Genomic DNA, 22,214 nt, shown 5'->3' with positions numbered 1-22,214 from the left:
TGAGACAGGGCCAAGAAGGCTATGGGGCAAATTCTCTGGTCATATTACATTCTACCAGAATTGATTTTCTAAAGAAACTTTTGGTGGATTCTGGCTCAAATTTTCTGCCCGTATCACATTCTTCTTAGCATAGAGAACACTTTGAATGCTTGCCATAGGATTCTATTAGCATTAATCAATTTGTAGACCGCTAATGAAGTATCTCAAACTGATGCCACATCTTAGCTAGTGGGTTCTGATGGCTGAACCCTACATTGATCTTTGACTGTGGTCTGGTTACAGGAATGCACCTTCTCCAGAAACATCCATGTCTCTGAGGTCAACGCTTACTAGAGGTGTGTATTTGGATCTTCCTGATGTATTCCAAGCTCCACTTAGCTTACTCAGTCTGCCCTGTGTGGTCAGATGTATACCAGTAGTAGATGCTGTCCATTCTTGTGCTTGCCTTTGGGGCTGCTTCCTGTGGTCTGCATGGGAGTGTCTGCTTAGGTGGTCACCTGTCACTTCTGAAGTTCCCCTCCCTGCCAGTGGAAAGACAGGAGACAGTTTCATTCTGGAATGGTGGTGGAAGACCACAGGAACAGAGACGTAAGTCAGAGGCAAGGTCTGCAGATGTGTTACTGGAATGTGTCTGACACTCCCTGTGAGAACGTGTCTGACACTCCCTGTGACCAAAACAATATTTCTTTCTGATGAGTGGGAAGCAAAACCCACCCATTTCATTCTTTATAATTAATGGGGAAATATTACAAAGATAACTCAAGTGAAAAATGTGTTAGGCGTATTTTGAAATGGAAATTAGGTGGTTGTATATTCAGATACTCTGTGTTCATAAGCATGTCTGTGTTAATTACAGGAAATGAATACTAATTTATTATTGCCCCTGAGAACCATCAGTCTAAATTTATTTACAGATGAGGTCAATGAAAAATTAGCTGAGTCTTTTTTTTTTCCCCCTTTTTCTTTTCTTCTTTCTTCTTGGAGTCGCTGCTCAGAACACCCGGGACTGTGTTCTGCTGCAGGCTTGGCGTGGTTAATGAATGTTGTCGTAGCAGTCAATCATGTACTCGAAATACTGTCATGCTCCCTTTTTTAAAGCCTCAGTCATGAGCCGTGACAGAAAAATAAACAAATAAATATAAAGCCAAAAAACCCTTTGAGCAGCTACACTGTGTAGAATCCCCCCGGGAAGGCTAAAGGAGGCCAGAATAAATGATAATGTAAGTGCCAGGTTGTAGTGAGGCTATGGCAGTGTATGAGCAGGGAGGTACTGGGGGCGGGGAATACACATACACACACATACACGAGCACACATACTCCAGTGGAAAAATTGGCAATATTAGTAGCCTCAAGGTGCAATTTCCTGGAGCAGTTAGGACTGACAGGCCAGTGCTAAATGCTGTTAATTTAACTAACTTCAGATTAATGGTAGAGCCTGCTATGACTGAAGCCCTCAAACACAGTCTCATTATAGGCTTGCTGGGAAGGCCCTAAATATAGGCATTGACAGTTTAAAACAAATTCGTATACATTTGTGTATTTTTAGACATGGTTAGGCGTCAGAGTTTGTGTCAGAGTTTTCAAGTTGATTAATTGACCCAGTAACTGCACCCTCTCCCCGCCGCCCCCTCCTCCTTCCACTCCAAATTACAGAGAAAATGGGGGAATTGTCCTTGTTAAGTTATTCAGTGGGTCTTTTATTGTAAGCCCGATGTTTGAATTGCATGCATGCGTCAACACTCCGGTGATAGGCACATGATTTATAAAAATAAATTTTTCTAATGCTACGAAATCCCCCCTATTAATTTTTTATATCCACAACCGTTACTACGGGTGGGAATCCCAGGTGGCATTTCAGATGGACAGCTTCTCTTGAGGTCTGTGCATGGCTCTCCCTGACCCCACCCCCCAACCCCTTCCCCACCTCGACATTTTTCCTGCATTCCCTGGCGTAACATTTTTTAGTCCTGTGCCTTCTGCTACTCCTAGGCTTCGGCCTTCTTCCTCGCTAGAAGCAGTTTTGCTCTTTCAGAGTCTACCAAGAGCCCTTTAAGCCTTCACAGCCAAGTGCACTGTCCATCCATAAGGGGCTACAACCCAGTGCTCCGCAAAGTGGGGCGGCTCTGTGGAGAGAGTGGGCAGGGTAGGAATTGGAGGACACTCGGTATTCCAGTGTCTGGGTTTTTCTAGAGCATTGGTGTCTACGTGCAGACTTGAGTGAAAGCAAATTGCTTAGAAGCGAGAGTTGTGTTTATTATGGAGGAGAAGGGGGGACCCTAAAAACTGGAGATTTTTTTATTTGAAAAAGAGAAAGTATTCTGAAATTGCCCCTCCCCCAGGTTCAATCCCGGGTGTCCCCGAGACTGAGCTTACTGGCCTCCGTTGTCACAGGTAATTATGTGGACGGATCTCAAAGGCATGAGGCTGAGCCTCAGTTCTCTAACCATCTCACCAGGCAAATCTTTATGTTTTTTTTCCTATGGATTTTTAATAGCTTAATAAAACACTCTTTTGAAAGTTTTTTTTTTCTTGCTACCAAACCAGCTGACTTATAAAGCAGTCATGTTTCTGCCTATTATTAATGACCCATTTAACTGCCAATAGCAGCATCTGTTCAGATGAGATAATCAAGCTAACTGGGTTAATTTACTTTAGGCAAAAGCAAGTGAATATGATAATTATATCGGGCTGGGTAATCTTTATCATGAGTGGAAGTATGATAGGCTAGGTTTTGACACCTTGGAGATTGTTCTGGGAACCTTTTGTTTTTATTTATTTATTGATTGATTGATTGATTGATATGATTTGACTTGGGAATGAGAACATTTTCACTCTCCCTATTTTAAAGACGAAGAAGCTGAAACCCAGGGAAGCAGGTAGTCTTCTTAACCATCGTCAATAACTCAGCGAACTCTCACTACATCAAATGGAATATGAACCAACGTATTATTGATAGATTGCAGTTTCGCAGTCACTCCTCAGCTTGTAATTAGCTTTCCCATCTTGGCTGGCTGGTTGGGCGTAGGTGGTAGGGGTGGGGTGGCCTGTTTTCTGGCGGATTCTTCCTGCCTGTCCATTTCTCTCTATCTTGGGTCTCTCCGTTCCTCGTTTGCTTCTACCCACGAGCTGTTTCCTTCTCTAGCCTGTCGTGCTACTGATCGCTGCAAGCTTTAGACTTTTCTGTCTCCTAGCAGTCAATCCCTTCTCCAACCCAGCGACTGTCCCTCTGAGCAGCCTTAGCCAGCACAATAGAGGGTTTGTGGGTGTGTGGCAAGCCATCAGGCTGGGTTAAGACCACTTCACGGCTCCTGAAACAGGCTCCCCGCTATTGTGGTGTTTAATTATCAACAGTATTTCTACCACCCAGTGCTTCAGAGTGGGAATTTGTTATAAGACCTGCCCAGCTAATTAACTATGAGATGGGGGTGGGGTGAGGGTGGGAGCGGGAGGTGGGGCAGGAGCTTGGTGTTCAAAGAATACAATTAGGGTTACTGTTTAAATCCTGAGATAGCGATGGGGACTGAATAGAGTTTGTTAAGTGCTGGAATCTAGCTAGCTTAGGTACTGCAGATCTTTAAGGATTTCATCATTTTACCCTTCACTCACAACTTTGGAACTGGGGCCTGGCAGACAATTACATAAACTTCGAAACTACGAATGAGGGCAACATGCAAGTTAATTTGAATATTTTAAAATTTTGTTTTATTATGTGTCTCTCTGTGTGTGTATGTGCCTGGAGACGCAGGATGCCTTGAAGTTGGAGTCACAGGGCTCTGTCAGTGCTGGGACCTCAGCTTAGGTCCCCTGAAGGAGCAATACTCACTCTTCACGGCTGAGCTGTCTCTCCAGCCCCTAATTTTAATTTTTCATAGAGATTTGAGGGAATAATTTTTTTTTTATTTTCTTGAAAATAAAAGAATACATTCCTCTTCCATGGCGATATGATATTTTGCAACTTAACACACCTTTTTATTGTCGGGTCTTCTTCTTTCTTGCTCTATCCTGCAGACCAGCCTGTCCTTCTGCCTCTGCCTCCCAAGTGCTGAAATTAAAGTCATGCAGCCCTACCACCCAGAATTCTCCTCTTTCTTATTGGTGATATAAATAAGACTCTAAGACAGACGCTTCACCTCACTGATAGAAGGATCCTTACTCTCAGTTTTAGCTGTGTCTTCTCACAGCTATGTCAGCCCTGCTAAGATAGCCTCCTCATTCCCCTAGCAGCTCTGAAACTGAACGGAATGAGTATCCTTATCTTCAGCAGAAATACGTTCTTCAAAGTATCGTTTCCATGAGTGGAGATAGTCCTCGAAGGGAAGCAGTGATACTGGAGACCAACAGGGAGTGAGGTCCACCCGTCCCTCACTCGGGATGATTTTCTTCTAGTCCCATCTGTTTGCCTGCAAATTTCATGATGTCATTAAAAAAACCAAACAAACAAAAAACAAAATAGCCTAGTAACACTCCATTGTGTAAAGGTACCACATTTTCTTTATTCATTCTTCCGTTGAGGGATGTCTAGATTTGCTGTGCCTTTTAAAACAAAACATGATGAATAGCCACCCAAGCTCCATCCCTGGCATCGCAACTGTCCCTCATCCCACATTCGACTGCCTCCTTTTGCAGTCGATATGGCCCCACATCTTCTAATTGCATCCCCAGACCTCAGCCACCATTGATATCCACGGGTCACCTTTTTTTTTGCCAACACAGTGGTCATAGCCTGAATAAATTCGGTCCCTCCTGCCTGAGATATGGCTGTTCGCTTACTGCTGTGGATGATGACCAGTGACCAGATGCTGGGCAGCCACACCCTCAGTAGAAGGAAAGGCTCACGTATGTCTTGGCTTCTGGAGTCTTCTCTTGGTTTGTTACTGTGTTACATAGAAACATGTAAAATAAATTGTCTCTCTGAGACAATTTTGTGCTTTGTCTCTGTGTATATGACTGCAAGTCTTTATAAAGTTAAAATGCTTTTTAGTCTTAAAAAAAAGAGATCTGTAGTTCTAACCAGTCTCCCCACCATGTTGAACACAAGGTTCTTATCTGTAAAGCTGGCTTGACAAAGATGCCCACCTCCCAAACTGTGCTAGGTTAACAATAATCTCCACACAGGTTTTTATTAGTATTACTTTAATTTGTTTTTTTTTAGAGACACACATAAAATAAACCCAAATGCTTATTCTTATGAAATAGCTTGGTATTTTTCCATCAAAAAATAATTTCTTGTTCCAGATCTTTAAAAAAAAGTCTTTTCCAGATACTTTTTAAAAACATAACACATGCATAAAGGTTGTCAAAGCAAACGCTATCTGTGATTTCTAAGAAGAAAACGAGGTCACTTCAGTATAAACCTTGCTCTGAGAGCCAATATCCTCTGGGCAACCAAGAAAGGCAGTTAATAAGATTTATCTTTGCTGATCGCAAGTGACAACCTTCGAACAATTCTGCAGCTAACTTGAATTAAGGTAGTAATGCCAAAAGAAGTAAGGCAGGGCATCTTGGTGATTAAAGGTTTGAAATTAAAGACACCCTTACTGCAGAAAGCCTCAACAACCAGGTCTGATCTGCTTGTCTTGTTGAGCTCCAGAACGCAGAGCCCACTTTGGCTTCTCTTCCGTCTCCAGCTGTAAAGACTCTAAGGCTGTAGAGATCTAGTGATTGCTTCCTTTTAACTGCCACGGGATGTTCTTCTCCTAGGACCTATCCCACCTGGGCAAGGCCTCTGGGGTGTCCCTCACTGCTGCAGTCCAGAGCATGGCTCTACAAAGTCTCTGGTACGGAAGTCATGACTGGCGAATCCTGTGTTAATGGGTCCTCCCACCCAGGGCTCCCTAAATTCAAAGGGGGAAAACAAACACTCCACATGTTTTTGCCAGGTTTCTTAAGGAATCCAGATAAGGTCTGAGTCTGATGACCCTGTCTACTGAGGATCCTTCCCACACCATCCACAGCATAGAGTCTAAAGCCACATCAGTAGGATTTCCTCATACTAACATAAAAAAAATAAAGGTAAAATTAGGTGGTAAAAATGTATTATAGCCAACTCAACAGGTCCAAAATGTTAAAATTTCAATGTGTAACCAGTGTAAGACTAGACATTTCCTAGTTCTTTGTTTTATACTAACCCTCTGAAAGTCAGTATAAATTTCATATTTCTAATGCTTCTCAATTTAGGCTACATACCTTTTTAAAAATAAATTTCATTTTAGAGTGAATTGACAATTTATAAGTGTGTGCATTAACAGGGCATGAAGTGACTCTATGATTTATTAATATTTGTGAAATTGGGTTAATTAAAGCATATATACCACTTGAGAGCTTTACTTTTGGTGATGGTGATATTTAAAATTTACTTTCTTAGAAATATTTAAGTGTACAATATGATTAACTGTACAGGAAGCAGATACAAAACACAATCCTCTGTTTAAATGAGAGTTTGTATCCTCCAGCTATCACTTCTCCACTCCCTGCCCTCCAGCCCCTGTGACCTCTATTTTCTCTGTTGCTGGGAATCCAATTGTTTCGGGTTCCCTGTATAAGTCAAGTCATATGGCACTGGCCTTTTCTAGCCTGGGGTACTTCACTTGGGATGAGACTCTTCGATTGCATCCTCAGGATCACAAAACAGAATTCCCTCTCTCGTCAAGGTGAAGCGATACTTCATTGTGCGTCCAGACGCCATTCCTCTCAACAGTTAAGCTGCTGATGGATTTCCATTGCATGGCGGCCATGGATAATGCTGCAGTGGATAAGGGAGTGTGGATGTCTGTTTGACAAACAGTCCAAATCTTTTGGGTAAATACCCAGAAGTGGGATTGTTGGATCATACAATAATACTATTTTTTAGTGCTTTTTTTTTTTAAAATGCCAAGTAAGAAAGCTGGGACGTCACATATGCTAAGCATGTGCCTTGCCAGTGGGCCACATCCTTAGACCTATTTTTAGTTGTCAGAGGAAATGCCATATATTTTCTAAATTGTTTATACCAATTTCCATTCCCCACCAAGAGCATAAGAGGTCCCCGTTCCACGTCTTCACCAACACAAGAGCAGTTCTGACAAGTATAAAATTACATCTTGCTGTGGTTTTTCCTTGAATTTCTCTAAGGTTAGTGTTATTGAAGACTTCTTCACATTCCTGTTGGCCAATGTACATCTTTTAAGTGTGTCTGCTCAGGAGTCTTGCCCATTTTTTAACTGATTTTTAAATTTTGAATTCCTTCTGTATTTCGGGCATTAACCCTTTCTGTAGATGTGTGCTTACAGATAGGACTCTGACCTTAAATGTGTGCTTACAGATACGTCCACCCCTGCTTGTTTCTTATCCAAATTGGCATTATTATCCAATGGATTTTTACTTTGATGCTATCCCTGTCCCCCACCTTACCTATTTTTGTCTTTTTTTTTTAACTCATGATTTTGGGGTCAAACGTGAAACATTATTGTCTAGACCAAGAGCATGGAGTTTCACCTCTTTGTCTTTATCTGTAAGTTTATAGTTTACTCACACATTTTGGTCTTGAATACATTGTGAGCTGGTCTGTATATGGTGTTAAGGTAGGGGTCTGATTCCATTCTCATGCTTGGTGGTATCTAACATCACACCAGTGCTGGAGAGCCCACACTTCCTCCCTTGTTGATACATTCTTGGCTCCTTTGTTAATAAACAGTGGCCTATAAAGTGTGGGCTCATTTAGGAGTCCTCCATTCGGTTTCCATTGGCCAGTGGACTGGACATATCATACACGTGACTAACACCCATGCTGCCCATGTAGTTTTGCAACAGAGTTCTACAAACTCTTTAAAGAGTGTGGTGTTGGGGGTGCCAGTACATACGATCCATGGGCTGGTATTGTTTATCTTACCACAGAAACTGCATAGCAGATGGTAAACATTTCAATTATTTGCCAGAAGCTCCTGGATTTTTTAGGAGAATAATACTAAGTGACATTTGGGGTGGGGGTAGTTAGGGGATATTTACAATGTGCCAGGACATGAACAAAGTACTTGAAAGGTACCATTCTGCTACATTCATAACTGTCTTCAATTAAGAGTGTAGCAGCTAGCCTTCCAGGAAGATTCACTGACCTCCGACTTTTCCAGGCACTCAGTGTCAGTGTGGCAGGGTTGGTTAGTCAAGTTAGTCACGTTAGATAGCATGTGGTCACATCTAAGATTAGGTGGCAAAGGATACTTTTTTTTCTGCCTTGGTTGATCTTTCTCACCTTCTCAGAACCTTATCACTTAGGAAAGCCAGCTGCCAAGTCGCTGGCTTGCCACACAGAGAGGCCCATGTAGCCAGGGATGCAGAGTTCTTCCCAGCTGTGGCTCTGAGTAATGGGGTAGATCCTGTAACTCAATTCAATAGCGAGGTGATAGCCATTTTGTGGAAACTCTGAGCATCCATCCTGGTCCCACATTTCTAATCCATAGAAACCGAGATAATTGTCATCATATGCTAAGTTTTGAGGGTGATTGAATACCTAGTGATATAGATAATAACTAACAAAAGACTATGTCCATCTTACAAATAAGGAAACTGAGGCCTGAAAAGACTAAAGATTTTTCTTACAAAGTATCACTATGTGGAATTTGGAACCAGAACTCCTTGAGTCCAGAAACTTGGTTTTTAGCCTGTGCTAAGGATTTGATCTAAAAGCATCATCTCCAGTGGTTATCTTACTTGGTATGGTGGTGAATGCTTGCTGAATTGGGAGCAGTAGGGACACCTTCTGAACCAATAACAATGGGAATGTTAGGAATTAGGGATAAGAAGCTAGACTGTAGATACAAGCACAAAAAGGCACCGATAAAGGCAGTCAAAAGCACCGTTCAATTCTATCTGTAATAGTTTAGGTTTTGACAAAGAGAGCTTGTTCTATGTGGGGTACATTTAAAAATTCAAAGCAAAAGCTGACTCCCAAGGGAAGGGAATCCCGCCATTTGCAATATTGTGTGTATGTGATATGAACCTTATAATGTTCACGTCACGCAATTAGAGAGCAGAAGGCTGTTTGCCTGCCAGGCGCTGGAGGCTGGAGAGGCAAGACACCAAGGATCAGAGGGTGTAAACTTCCAGTTAGAAGTTTGACAAGTCCTGGGGAATCTATGTGCAGTATGAAGAATGACGAATGTGCTAATGAGTTTGACTATGGTGATGACTCTGCAGTGTATACAAATATCAAACCCTCCTGCTTTGAAGATAATCACATTTTCCCCTGTCAATCAAATATCTAGAAATTAAGAGAAAGAAGCTGTTGTTGAAGAGTGGGTGATTGAAACTGAGACTGAAGCCACCCGAGAGTCATTATTTGGGGACACAGAATAGGGTCAGAGACCCACCCCCACATTTGGTGACATCCTTGCCTTTAGATTGCAATATGGATGTTAAGATGTTGAACATATAGTGGTTGAGATCCAGGACAAGGTCCCGGTGGCAAGATAGTGTGGTATGCGCAAGGACAGAAGGGTGACATAATGTGGGAGGTAAGCTTTGAGGAGCAGACTTGCAAGTCAGGGTGAGGATTTACACCCTTCTTTTAATGAGGCAGATAAGAATAAGTGATTCGCTCAGGAGATCCACTTAGGGCTCATTTTCCCATATTCTTAATGGCAGCAAATCTTTGTTCTTTGAGAGTTACCCAGTCTGTGGAACAGGGAGGGTGATGATGCTGGCTGGGTGTCACTAATCAACCAGTCTGGTTTTCTCATGCAGGGACTCTGAAGACAATCCTAAAAGTGTTTCGGGCTGTGCCAGCGCTGTTGCAGCGAGCTTGGCGTCTCCCAAGAGGGCCCGGGGAAAGACTAACATTGGCTTGAGTTGCAGACTTTCTGCTGCGTTTGTTTACACAAAGCCAGCCTCATTAGTTTATAGTCACACCTCTTAGACACAGCCTGCACCTTTCCCAGCACCAGCACAGACTCCTGGCTACAGCAGAAATGAGGGGCACCTCCTGTGCACTGGGGGTTGCAGCACAGGGGTCTGTATTGTCTGCAAGTGACAGTTGCTCTGTGGTGGTATTGTACGGTGGTCTCTGAATATAACGATTCTGGGCAGCACAGGGGGAGGCTTTTAGGGTGTGGGAGGGGCTCACCATACAGCAGAGTGGAGGGATCTGGAGAGACAGGAAGATGCAAGTCAAGGAAAAGAGAAGGAGCATCCTACATACAGAGGAGTGTCCCACAGTTTTGCTAGTCCACATCACTAGACAGTGAACAGTGAAAAACGGGCCAGGGGCCAGGTACACTGAGCATCAAACTTAGCAACTGTGTCTAGGGAATCATGGGAGCAGATACAACTCAAAATACTCCAAAGTACAAGTTCCTGGGAAATTTACATCATTTTCCTCTTATAGATAGAGGTGTCAGAAGATTAAAGTTTATATCAATGCTTTCTGAGTATCAAGTATGTCTTTGGTACTAGGACCAAAGGATGAGGCAAAAATGCATGAATGTGACCAGATCTGCACAAGGCAGGAATCCTAAGGAGCTGGTGTCTTTAGGACTGGTGGTATTGGCAGGCTTTCATGGTAGCAAATGAACGGCAGACTCAAATAAGGAAGACTGACTGCATGGCTGTTGGGCTGTGACTGGCAGATGGAGTGGGATATGGTAAGTTAGGTAGAGAGAAGGGGTTTGGTTGGGGCTTCTATACCCAAGGGCAGCAAGGCTTTCTCAGATAGCAGTTGCTCCACAGAGCCTGGGTCTTAGCTACTGGAAAGCCATCAGTGCCCAGAGCAAAAGTCCTGTGGTTCCCATGCTTAAGGGTGGTCCCTAGCGGCAGTCCTTCCAGGTTCTGGCCTGCTTCCTAGGGTCTTCCAAGCTTGTAGGGAAACACGTGGGATGCCCCTTTAGTTAACAGCCAGTGTTTTCCTCAGTGGGAGTGACCGCTGCAGTAGATCCCCAGAGGTTAGCTGAGTTTCACTTGCCAGAGCCAACTCTGGGCCAAATGTATTCTATGAAAAAAAACCAAAAAAACAAAAAACAAAAAACAAAAACAAAAACAAACCCTCAAACAGTTCCCAAGGCTTTAATTGCTTGCTCTTCAGGGTGGTGGAATCAAATCCGGTGCTCGTGCTGCCCTCCCTCCTACCACCTGCGGTGTGAATCCTCTCTTTTCCCACGGTACCCATGCTGCGTCCATTATCCACCCATTACCCATGAAGTAGCCAGCTCCAAGAATCAGATTGACTCCCATGACATTGTGGTGCTTGGGCTCAAAAATAACCTTTATCTGACTTAATAATGTTTCCCAAGGTGAGAAGGTGATACTAGTAAATTGTTATATTTTATTAGTAGTGTTATTATTACTCTCTTATTGAATGTATAGGAGAAACATTACATGTAGTTACATACAGTGTTAGAGTGATAGACATAAACACATAGATGCTGCTATCCACAGTTTTAAGCACAGACTGGTGTCTTGAACATATGCTAATGGTAGACAACTTTTCTTTGTTCCACTTGATTAAAGGAGGGAGGAACATAAAATAAGAGCTGAATAAAGATAGTGGATTCATCTCCTGGCTAGGCCGAGGAGACTGCAAGTTTGAATGGCAACTTCAAGGGATTCCCCTATGCATAGGGAGAAGTGTATGACTGAGAGTCCATGCTAGTAAGAAACACCCTCATCCTGTTGGCATTCCTTCTACACTCCGCCCAACAGTTACCTGGCAACAGCCAGGTAGGCCTGGCTTGCTACAAAAGGGACTGTTTGGGCCCTCCTTGCTCTATCAGTCCCCTTTCTCTCTCTGATCCCCCTTTGCTCTCCCAAACCCCTTTCTCCTTCTTTCCTATTCCCCCTCCCTATCTCTCCATGAGTTCCTAGCTGGCCTCTTCTTCTCTTCTCTTCTCTTCTTCTCTTCTCTTCTCTTCTCTTCTCTTCTCTTCTCTTCTCTTCTCTTCTCTTCTCTTCTCTTCTCTTCTCTTCTCTTCTCTTCTCTTCTCTTCTCTTCTCTTCTCTTCTCTTCTCTTCTTCCCCTTCCCCTTCCCCTTCCCCTTCTTCCCCTTCCCCTTCCCCTTCTTCCCCTTCTCCTTCCCCTTCTTCCCCTTCCCCTTCCCCTTCCTCCTCCTCCCCCCTCCCCCCTCCCCTCCCTCCCTCTCCCTCTCCCCCTCCCCCTTCTCTTCTCTTCTCTTCTCTTCTCTCCCCTCTCCCCTCTCCCCTCTCCCCTCCTCTCCCCTCTCCCCTCTTCCCTCCTCTCCCCTCTCCCCTCTCCCCTCTCCCCTCCTCTCCCCTCTCCCCTCTCCCCTCTCCCCTCTCCCCTCTCCCCTCCTCTCCCCTCTCCCCTCTCCCCTCTCCCCTCTCCCCTCCCCTCCCCTCCCCTCCTCTTTTCTTTTCTTTTCTTTTCTTTTCTCTTCTCTCTCTTCTCCTCCTTGCCTCCCTCCTCCTCCTTCTCTCTCTTTCCCTCTTTCTCTGTCCTTCTCTGCCCTCTCTTTTTCTCTGCCTCTACTCCCTTCTCAATTCCCTTTCCCATGCCCCCTAAAGAGTTGTATGGTTGGTACCTGGAGGGGTTGTGGTGGAAAGGGATGCCTTAGCATCCTTGGCTTTTTATAAAACACAACACACCTAGCTCTGCAATGCAAGGTTCATGGCTTTAGAGACAAATACTAAATACAACCAGGTTGTGGTTCCTGCTAAGAAATGGGGCAAATCACAGAAGAATGTCTTCTGAATCATGTTAGTTGGCAAAGCGAAAAGGGTATCGGGCTAGTTTTGAGAAGAACAATACTCAGAGGAAGGGAAGAAAGGAAATTAACTCTATTAGAGACCTGATATTCTGCTTTGACATAGTGGGTGGTCACTAGAAAAGCAGAAGTAGAGCCAGGGAGGGAAGAAGATGAGTCTGTGCTGTGCAATCGTGACATTGTGACACTTAGGTCTAGGTTCAGATCCTGCCTCTCTACCCCATTAACTGGGCAATACTAGGTAAACGGCTTGACTTTACTTGTTTCTAGTTTCTTCATAGTCAGATGAGAGAAATATCTCCTGCCTTTCAAGTTAGTGGTGAGGATCAAGTGTGACATCAAATGAGCTTATGTTAGCAAAAGCATTTGGTGTATATGTGTATATGTGTATGAATATGTGGTTGTTTGTATGACTGAGGATGCATGGGTGTATGGGAATAAGTGTGTAGTGTGTGTGTGTGTGTGTGTGTATGTGTGTGTGTAAACATGTGCCTGTTTATGTGAGTGAGGGTGCATGGATGTATGGGAGTAAGTGAGTAGTGTATGTTTGTGTGTGTGTCTCTCTCTGTGTGTGGTAGGGGGTCAGTAGCCTTGGGTTTCATTCTTTGGGTGTATTCCATTTTATATTTTTGAGAAACCACGTCTCATTGGCCTGGAGCTCATTGAACAGTCTAGCCTGGTTGCCAGTGAACCCCAGGGATCTGCCTGTCCATGCCTCCTCCTGGTGCTGAGCCTATAAGCCTGCCATGTTGCACCTGGCTTTGTTTTGTGAGTTCTTGGAATCAAACCCAGGCCCTGATACATTTTACTGAATGAGCCATCTCCTCAGCCAGCAATAGCATTTTTTGCCTATGTAAAGCATCCTAAGAATTTAAAACTTTGTTGTGATTTTTCTTCCCTTAAGTCATGCTTTCCAGCATGGGAGTACTTTGCAGCAGGTGTTTGCCTCTGGCTATAGACAGCAGGCTGCAGCTTTCCTCCTGGGAAAGCTATACCCCTGGACCAGAAGCAATCTTATTTCTTTTGTACTTGATTTAGAAAGTGAATTTAAAATTCCTGCAAACACTGTGTTCTTCTATCCTGCCTCTACCCAACACAAATGGCTCCCTAGTGCCCAGAATGGAACAAATAAATGCACCACAGGATTTCGGCAAATAGCTCGAAAGAAAAATGCACGAGCCCACTGATCACAGCTCTCCATGTTGGTTATTCAGAAAGGCAGTACGTTTGTATAGAAGGACCCTGGGATTAGCATCCAGTGGATTTGGGCTTGTGTTACCCATGTCTGTTCGTTAACGGTGTGGCCTTAGGTCAGTGTGCTTGCTGGTTTAATGTGGACTTGACACAGGTTGGAGCCATTTGGGAAGAGGGAGTCTCAGTTGAGAAATGTTCCCACCATATTGGCCCGTGGAACATTTTCTTGATTGGTGATGGATGGCTGGAGGTGTCTAGATCACTGTGGGTGATGTCATCCCTGGGCTCGTGGTCCTGGCTGCTATAAAAAAGCAGGCTGAGCAAGCCATGGGGAGCAAGCCAGTGAGCAGCACTCCTCCATGGTTTCTACTTCAGTTCCTGCTTCCAGGTTCCTTCCTTGAGCTTCTGCCCCGTTTTCCTTCAATAATGAACTACCATGTGTAACTGGGACCCGAAATTAACTCTTTCTTTGCCAAGCTGCTTTTGGTCTAGATTTTTATCATGGCGGAAGGAACCCTACATAAGATAATCACTTAACTTTTCATAATCACAAATAAGCCATTTTAAAAACGGAGTTAACAATTTCACACAGAAAGGTTAGTATTAAAATACAAAAGTAATGCGTGCATGGACCTATGGATAATCAGCTGACATTTCTCGTTTTGCATATGTTTGAGTTTGCAGATGTTATTTTGAGTTTTTGGGCGGCCAGAGTAACTTAGGTATCCTATTCCCGAGAGACTGAAACCTAAACATTTTATCTTACTGTTTCTCCTTTTATAACTTTGCCATAACAATGTGGTCATCATCCCAGTGGGAGCAAAGAAAACCCAGAATCTTTAGTATATTTGGTTTGAGTTTGCCCAGGTAGTTGGTACTTCAGTTCATCACTTATGGCTCAGGTTGCCTTGAACTTGCTTTCTAGCCAAGAACAAACCTGAACAACTTCTGATCTTTATATCCCTACCTCCCAAGGGCTAGAATTACAGGCATACACCACCATGCCCAGTTTCTGTGGTAGGTGCTGAGGATCAAAGCCAGGGTTTTGTGCATGCTACACAGGTAGATACTCTGTTAACCACACCACATCCCCAGCCCAGTACATGAGTGCTCCTATGGACACTCAATTATAAATGGAAGGGCTCTGGCACATCGGGAGTCTTACAGTTCACAGGGACAATGCATACTTCTGCAGGGTCTCAGGTGATGAAGGCTAATGTTTCATCCAGCCTAGGGCACAAGAAGTGGTAACATCCACACGAATAGTCTCCTTGTTCTTATAGAATGGGGTTTAGTCTGCACTCTGTGTTCAAACCCTAAATTCTCTCCCCATACCCAGCCCCCATCTTTTTGACTCTTGAGGACAGACATTACTGCAAATGAATCAGAAGGCAGCAGAGATCCCACTCAGCCTCAGCTGTTCTTCCTCCTCCTCCTCCCCCTCCTCTTCTTCCTCCTTTTTGTTCTCCATCTGAATCTTCAAATTTTGCTGAGAAGGAGTGGCCTTCTGACCATGCGGCTCTTCTGCAGAGCACCCCCCCTCCTACTCCTTATACTCTTTGACATGAGCTTGGCAAGTTTAGATTTTTTGAAATAGTGTCCTGATATGCGTGTCTGTCTCAATACCTACTCTTTGCGTGGTGGTGGTGGTGGTGGTGGTGGTGGTGGTGGTTTCTGAGATCTGGCAGCTGAGATGTACGAATTCTAATCATGTACTAGCTTCCTTTGATCTTCCAGTCTTCTGGGACCCACCACTTAGAAATAAGCAAATCAGCGTGAGCAAAACTTAGACTTTGGTAAGTTGTCTAGGGAACCTAAAAACCATGGCACTGAGCCACTGTGGTCATTGGATCAGAGAGTTTGCACCAAGGGGAATGTGAGTTCTGATCTCATGGTGCTGAGGACTGAGGGTTTCCCCATTGTAAAGTATGCGCAATAGCACCTAGCTGTACTGTATTCCATTGTGTGAGAAGTCTAGAAGGGGCAAATGGGTGAAAACAGCAACAGCAGCAGCAGCAGCAACAGCAACAACAACAAAATGAGTGTTGATTTCCCCTGGGGTTGAGGATGTTGAGGAAGTCTAAGTAAGAAGTCAGGGGGTGGGGATTTCGTACGGTGATGAAGAAATTCTGAAAGTCATTGTGGTGATGGTTACCTGACTCTGCATTACAAAAGAACATCACATTCTTTAAGTGTGTGAATTTTATGGCCCGAGGATTCTGTCTATGTATCTGTTACCTTTCGTTCTACCAACAACCTATCATCTCTACCACCTACTCTATATCACTTATCAATCATTTATCGGTTCTACCATCTGCCAATTATCTACCCTGTCTATCTATGTATCTATCTGCTCTTAATCTATCTACTATCATTGACTACCTGTCTATCCATCTACATTATCTGTCTGTCCCTTGTCTGTCTGATAGCTATCTCTGGTCAACATTACTGTTATGCTAGTTCCAGCAACTGGCACTAGTTCCATGGACTATTCTTTCAAGTAGCCCCTGGACTGATTGTCCCAACTCTACAACTGCCTCCTCTGTTCATTTTTCATAGAGCATCACAGTGGTCCTCCAAAGTAAAAGAGAGCACACAATTGCCTCCCCATCACACTCAGTCTTTAGACGAGAGCATCTTCACATGGCTACAGACCCTGTACTGCCTGGTCTTGGTGACTTTATACATGGTCACCTGTCTTAATTTGCTCTATCCCAGAACCTCAGCTTCCTTTCTGATCATCTCAGGGCTTGTACTTTCCACTGATGCTTCCCACAACAAACTCCACACCTCACAGTTCATTTCTTATACCATACAACACCACATTAGCAATGGCTCTCTTGCCCAATCCTATTGAAAACTGGTCCTTCCTTTATTGACAGCTAGCTATTCATTTGTTTCCTTCACAATACTTACCACTATTTGAAGTTATGTTGTAATTTATCAATTAATTTGCTTGTTGGAAGTCTCTTTCACGGGGATGTCAGTGTCCAGTGAGATCATGGAGCTTATGTGGTTGGCCACTACCTTCTTAGACTAGGGACAGTGTGCACTAGGTGTCTGTTGAGTGTCTGAGTAGAGCCCCAGTACTGACTATGGAGTCAGAGACACAAACAGTTGTGCATTCGCTTCTGACAAATGCTTCCCAGTTCTGTATCATCATTCAAAGATGTCATATACCTAAAAGCTTGGATTAAATCCCCAGGAACGGGAGAGGCTCCCTTTCAATACCATTCATTGTGTTTTCATTAGAGAACAATTAAGTGCTTAGACGGGTAAACACTAACTGATTTTTGCATGAAAGTCTTTGGAAATACAGAAAGGATTTCAGTGTCTGCACTTAGTGAACCATTCCTGCTCTGTTACTTTGGTGACATAGAACAAAGATCTGATGGATGACATGGGCTTTTATGTTGGGTTTACTCACAGTGCGGACTCTCTCTGGCTCCCATCCGCAGAAGAATCCTCGCAATGGGCACGTTGTTGGTCATGATGGCGATGTCCAGGGGTGTCAGCCCTTCGCTGTTGGGTGTGTTCAGATCTAGTTCTTCCGGTGTATATTGGTAGAGGAGGAGTTGTACAGCATCTAGGTCCTGTTGCTCAACTGCCTCAAACATGGCTTCGTTGCCCTGGAAGTTCTGGAGAAGAAGGAAAACAGGTTGGCACGATGCCCTAGCCAGTATCTCAGGACTTTGGAGATTGTTTCAAGGGTCGAACAAACACATGTGGGTGATGACAGAGCTATCATTTATCACGTGGCCTTCAAAGTCAGCACTCTGTCAGCCGGTCCTTCCATGATTTCTAATAGACACAATGAATGAGATAGGATGATTTTGCATTGTATGGCCCAGTCTTTAAGTTGGTGGGAAAATCAGCTCCCTATAGCCAGTCTGCTGTTGATGGAAGACTATTTGCTAGATTATTAAGAGATGTTCTTAAACACTGGATTAAGCCAACTGATTCCTTTGTTTGCTGTAGCTCCTCTCAGGGCCTTTAATCATGTTAAAATGTATTTTATTGAATTTCACTTTACCTTTGGGGTAATGTGCTGCACAGTGCAGCTGAGGAACAGAGGGGTAGATAATGTGGGGACAGGTCGTTTTAATTATGGCTACTTTGTATCCATAGTTCACTCTGATTGTTTCTGTCAACTTTTTTCCTCCTTCTCCATCCTCAGGTGTTATTATCCCTTATCTTATCGACTAGTTTTGGTCATCAGCCCAGACTCTATAGTGTTAAGAGAGTAATCTTCCTAAAATATAGACATTGCTTGTCAATTCCCTACATTGCTTGTAGACTCATGATGCCTATAATTGTAAGTCTAGTTTAGTACGATTGATTACTACCATCAGTTTCACTGGGCTAAGAAATGCTCAGATGATTATTGAATAAGACCTTTGGATTTATCTTTCAAGGTGTTTCTACAGACGATTAGATCGCAAGGGTTCTGATCTAGTCGATGGATTAAAACTTTTATGGATTCTTAATGTGGCAGCTTTATTGGAAGGCAGTGAAGGGGTGGAGATGGGGCTTAGCAGGAGGAAGCAAGTCACTGAGAGCACGTCATTGGACACTGGGAGCATGTCATTGGTCACTGGGCATATGTCTTGCTTAGGTCTCTTCCTGTATACCTTTCTGCTTCCCATCCACCAAGGTCTAAAGAGGAGCCTTTGCCATACATTGGTGTCCTGAAGGTCTTTCTGCCAAGTGCATGAGGCCAGGTGGCAATGGACTCTAAGCCATAACCCCCAATAAAGCCTTCCTTCCTTAGGGTGTCACTGTCAAGTGGTTTTGTCACATTCACACACAAAAAATCATTAATACATAACCTGGCTGCTACAATCCCACCATTTCTTAGCTCAGACTCCTGACTATTACATAATTTTTAAGCTGAGGGGAGAGGTTGAAGTGGTTTTCCTAGGAAAGCTACAGTGGCAAGTGGCTAATTGTTTAAGAGGACCAGGATTTGAATATTTACAAAATACAAATCACTTATAGAAAAAAAGGGACAATATGATTCTTTGGAAATTTTTTCTTAAAAATTAATGATAAATAAAAAAGATCTCTGGGATATTCACAAATACTATTTTTTTTGTAGCTCGCCAGAGAAGATGGAGACATATCCTACTTCAATATTTATGTGTTATTTCTCTAAGAATTACTTTGTCTTTAGAGATGTTGGAATGCTATTGGCTTTGACCTGGTGCTGGGATCTGATTAATATGTGGAGGATCGTCAGTGACCAAATGTTTAGGCAGGAAGATTTTATTTTTAGCCTTGTCAAGACTTGATTTTCCCTCTGCAAGACTTGCGAGTCAGCTTGGGCTGAGTGCAGAGCAGCCATAGGAACCTGGGGAAAATACAAGGCAATTATGAAAATGCTTGTTTTGACAACAGGGACCCAGAGGAGAAGGCTGTTGAGGTATGCTGTTCTCTTGCTGTAAGACACTGTACTGAATAGAACAGTGGCTTTTCTACAGTCTGCCAAACCGAAGGGCCTCTGATGCTTACCCAGCTAAGCCCTCCCAGAAGATGCACCCAAGAAAACAAGGAACCGTATTAGAAAACATATGAGTCCAAAATCAAAACGTTGCCCTGTCTCCAGTGTGCCTTAATCTATGGTTCTTAGTGTCTCTAATTTCTAGTCTGCCAGGTTTATTATCCCCATTAAGTTATTTCCTCCTGCAAACTCTAACTTTGCTTCTATCTGGGAAGGACAGGCCTTACTTCTGCTTTGATCTCAAACATAGCCCTTACCTTCTTGCAAAAATACTCTAGTTGTCCATGTGAATATCTGCCTGCCTCTTTGACCCACAGCCATTGCAGAAAAGGACCAAGAACATCTGTAATGTACTCTGTATGCTGCCTGCTATGACCCAATTGCCACGACAGCTACACAGGGCAGGCAATTTAGCAACAGGAAGATATTAATTTTTCCTGATGGACTGATACACTTTTCATTATGAACTAATGGGGGGCATGTCATACCTGATTGTTTTTCCTGGTCTGCCGTGACTGCCTGGGAACTCAAAAGGAAATGTAATGCTGCATTTCACGGAGTATGTTTGGTACATTTTGGTATACGTGTTTGGTTTTCCACCTATTATCTTTTGCTGGCCTTGTCTTGTCTGTCCTCTCTCCATTATATGATAAATAGAATTCTATGCCTGGATTTGATTTTGAATGCTCCTGGAAAGTATGTGAAATATATATATATATATATATATATATATATATATATATATACACATACATGTACATATACATATACATATAATTAAATATACATATATATGTGTATATATATATATATATATATATATCACATATACATTAGAACCCTACAAATGATTTTAATACTATTATTTAAATGAGCACTGGTGCTCTCAGAACATCCATTTAATCTGAAAGATTCCATACTTGTCAATCTGAGCACATGTGTGTTCATGTATGTGAACAGTAGAAGCATTGCTAGGGCCTTAAGTTAAACCCAGGACCTTATGCATCCTCGGCCAGCAATCTGCCCCTAAGTCCACACCTCTGTGCTCTCAAACTGAAGATTTTGGAGATTTATTTGGTCTGGTGGCGAAAGAAAAACATATTAGGGAAAAACATTAAGAAAAGAAGGGGGAAAGGTCTTCAATTCATCCAAACGTAGTATGATATCACACACACACACACACACTTCCTGTCTTGGTGGACTTTATGTGTAAAAATGAAACATTCACTAAATTGTTGAACAATGGAGCTGACATGGCAGTAGAAAGAGTTCTATTACCACAGAAGTCTTTCTGAGACTCAGCCGATCCGTTCTGGTTCTAAAATAGGCCTCATCAAAGGACGAGTGGCTGCCCTTCAGCTTCTCCGAGAGGTTCCTGTACAGTCGCTTGGCAGCATTGGGAGACGATGGAGCACTGTGCTTTTTTGACTGGGAAAGATGTAAGTTCTGCATTTGCTGGGTCATTTTCGAGCAGTAGTTCCTAGGAAGAGGAAGAGGGCGTGCGTGGTGATTATATACAACAGAGAACTCTACCACCTCCTTGCCCCATCTGCAAAGCTCAGCCTCAAATGTCATATTCCAGCTGGGAAGGCCTGCAGAGACCACCAACCCCAGCTCTTTCCTGCTTTAGAGGAGAAAGTGGAAATCCTGGAGAAGGAAGCAGCGTCTCTCTGGCCCCGGAGCTGCTTGGAGGCAAGAAGGAAATGAGAATCCCATTTACTGTACAAAGTATCCATTTACACACAAAAACTTAAAACCCTTGGTATCTTACCCAATTGGAAAAGTATCACAAGATTGTATCTAGGGAGTGTGTGTAAGCTTTAGCCATATGAAATTGAGGCTACTTTTTTTTGTTTGTTTGTTTTTTTGAGACAGGGTTTCTCTGTGTAGCCCTGGCTGTCCTGGAACTCACTTTGTAGACCAGGCTGGCCTCGAACTCAGAAATCCTCCTGCCTCTGCCTCCCGAGTGCTGGGATTAAAGGTGTGCGCCACCATGCCCGGCTGAGGCTACTTTTAAAACATCCCTCCTTCTAGGTACTGACCTATATTGATGGATAAGAAAGTGTGGTTCTTCTCTGCACCCCCACGCCCACCTATTCTTGGAGTAGCAATCAATTGCATCCACTTGATTAAACACTCCAGTGTGCTCTATAGTTTCTATAGGACCGACTGACCCTGCTTCCCTTGGATACTCTGGGTGGGAGCCATCTATTCTTGACTTTCTTCAACTAGTATTTGACCATGGCTAGTACCCCTATCCCCACCCTCTTCATGTCACACCTGAAGTCAATTTCTGGGAAGTCAAGGATATCATTTCAAAAATCTATCCACCATTAATTTGGATATTGCTATAGAAATCTGGAAGCTAGAAAGTCTGCGGTTGCCTAGTGTATGATTGTATCAGATGGATAAATGTAAAAATGGAATTGCTAGCCTGTACACTGTGTGTGCAAAGTACGCTCTGCTCCCTGAAGCCCCTGGGGCATGGACCCCTGAACTTTCTGAAAAAGCAAAACAACAAGACAAGACTAAACAAAACAAAACACTACCACCTTCTATCACATTTTGAATGACATCTTACACTTGGGCTGCTAATACCGTCTTCTCTTGATTGATGTTCTCTCCAACGAATGGAATACCACCATCATGGCATTTAAATGTCCTTAGGCGCCTTTTCAAACGAACTTGAAACGTCTTCCAAGACACAAAGGTGGCTGATCCCGATTTAGTCTTATTTATGCCCATCAGCTCCTACCCAGACTTCGCTGCATAGATGGACTTATGTTAGACAGGGGTCACATGGCATTGCCTATGTGAGGGCAGGTTTACATACC

General features: G+C 43.4%; 1 protein-coding gene across 1 annotated transcript in view; it reads right to left on the bottom strand.

Annotated features, from left to right (window-relative positions):
• The window catches only part of Ankfn1 (ankyrin repeat and fibronectin type III domain containing 1), a 251,159-nt gene that overhangs the window by 123,410 nt on the left and 105,535 nt on the right, over positions 1-22,214 (bottom strand). Inside the window, exons 3-4 of the mRNA XM_021177915.2 lie at positions 20,659-20,860; positions 17,308-17,518 (exon numbers count right to left, since the gene is read on the bottom strand). Of these exons, the coding sequence (XP_021033574.2) occupies positions 17,308-17,518; positions 20,659-20,844 (397 nt within the window). The 5' untranslated portion in view covers positions 20,845-20,860. The remainder of the gene's footprint in view (positions 1-17,307; positions 17,519-20,658; positions 20,861-22,214) is intronic.

The sequence above is a fragment of the Mus caroli genome, unplaced genomic scaffold, assembly GCF_978045245.1.
Source record: "Mus caroli unplaced genomic scaffold, Mus_caroli_1 scaffold_13, whole genome shotgun sequence".
Lineage (NCBI taxonomy): Eukaryota > Metazoa > Chordata > Mammalia > Rodentia > Muridae > Mus > Mus caroli.
This window is presented reverse-complemented; position numbering and strand designations above follow the sequence as displayed.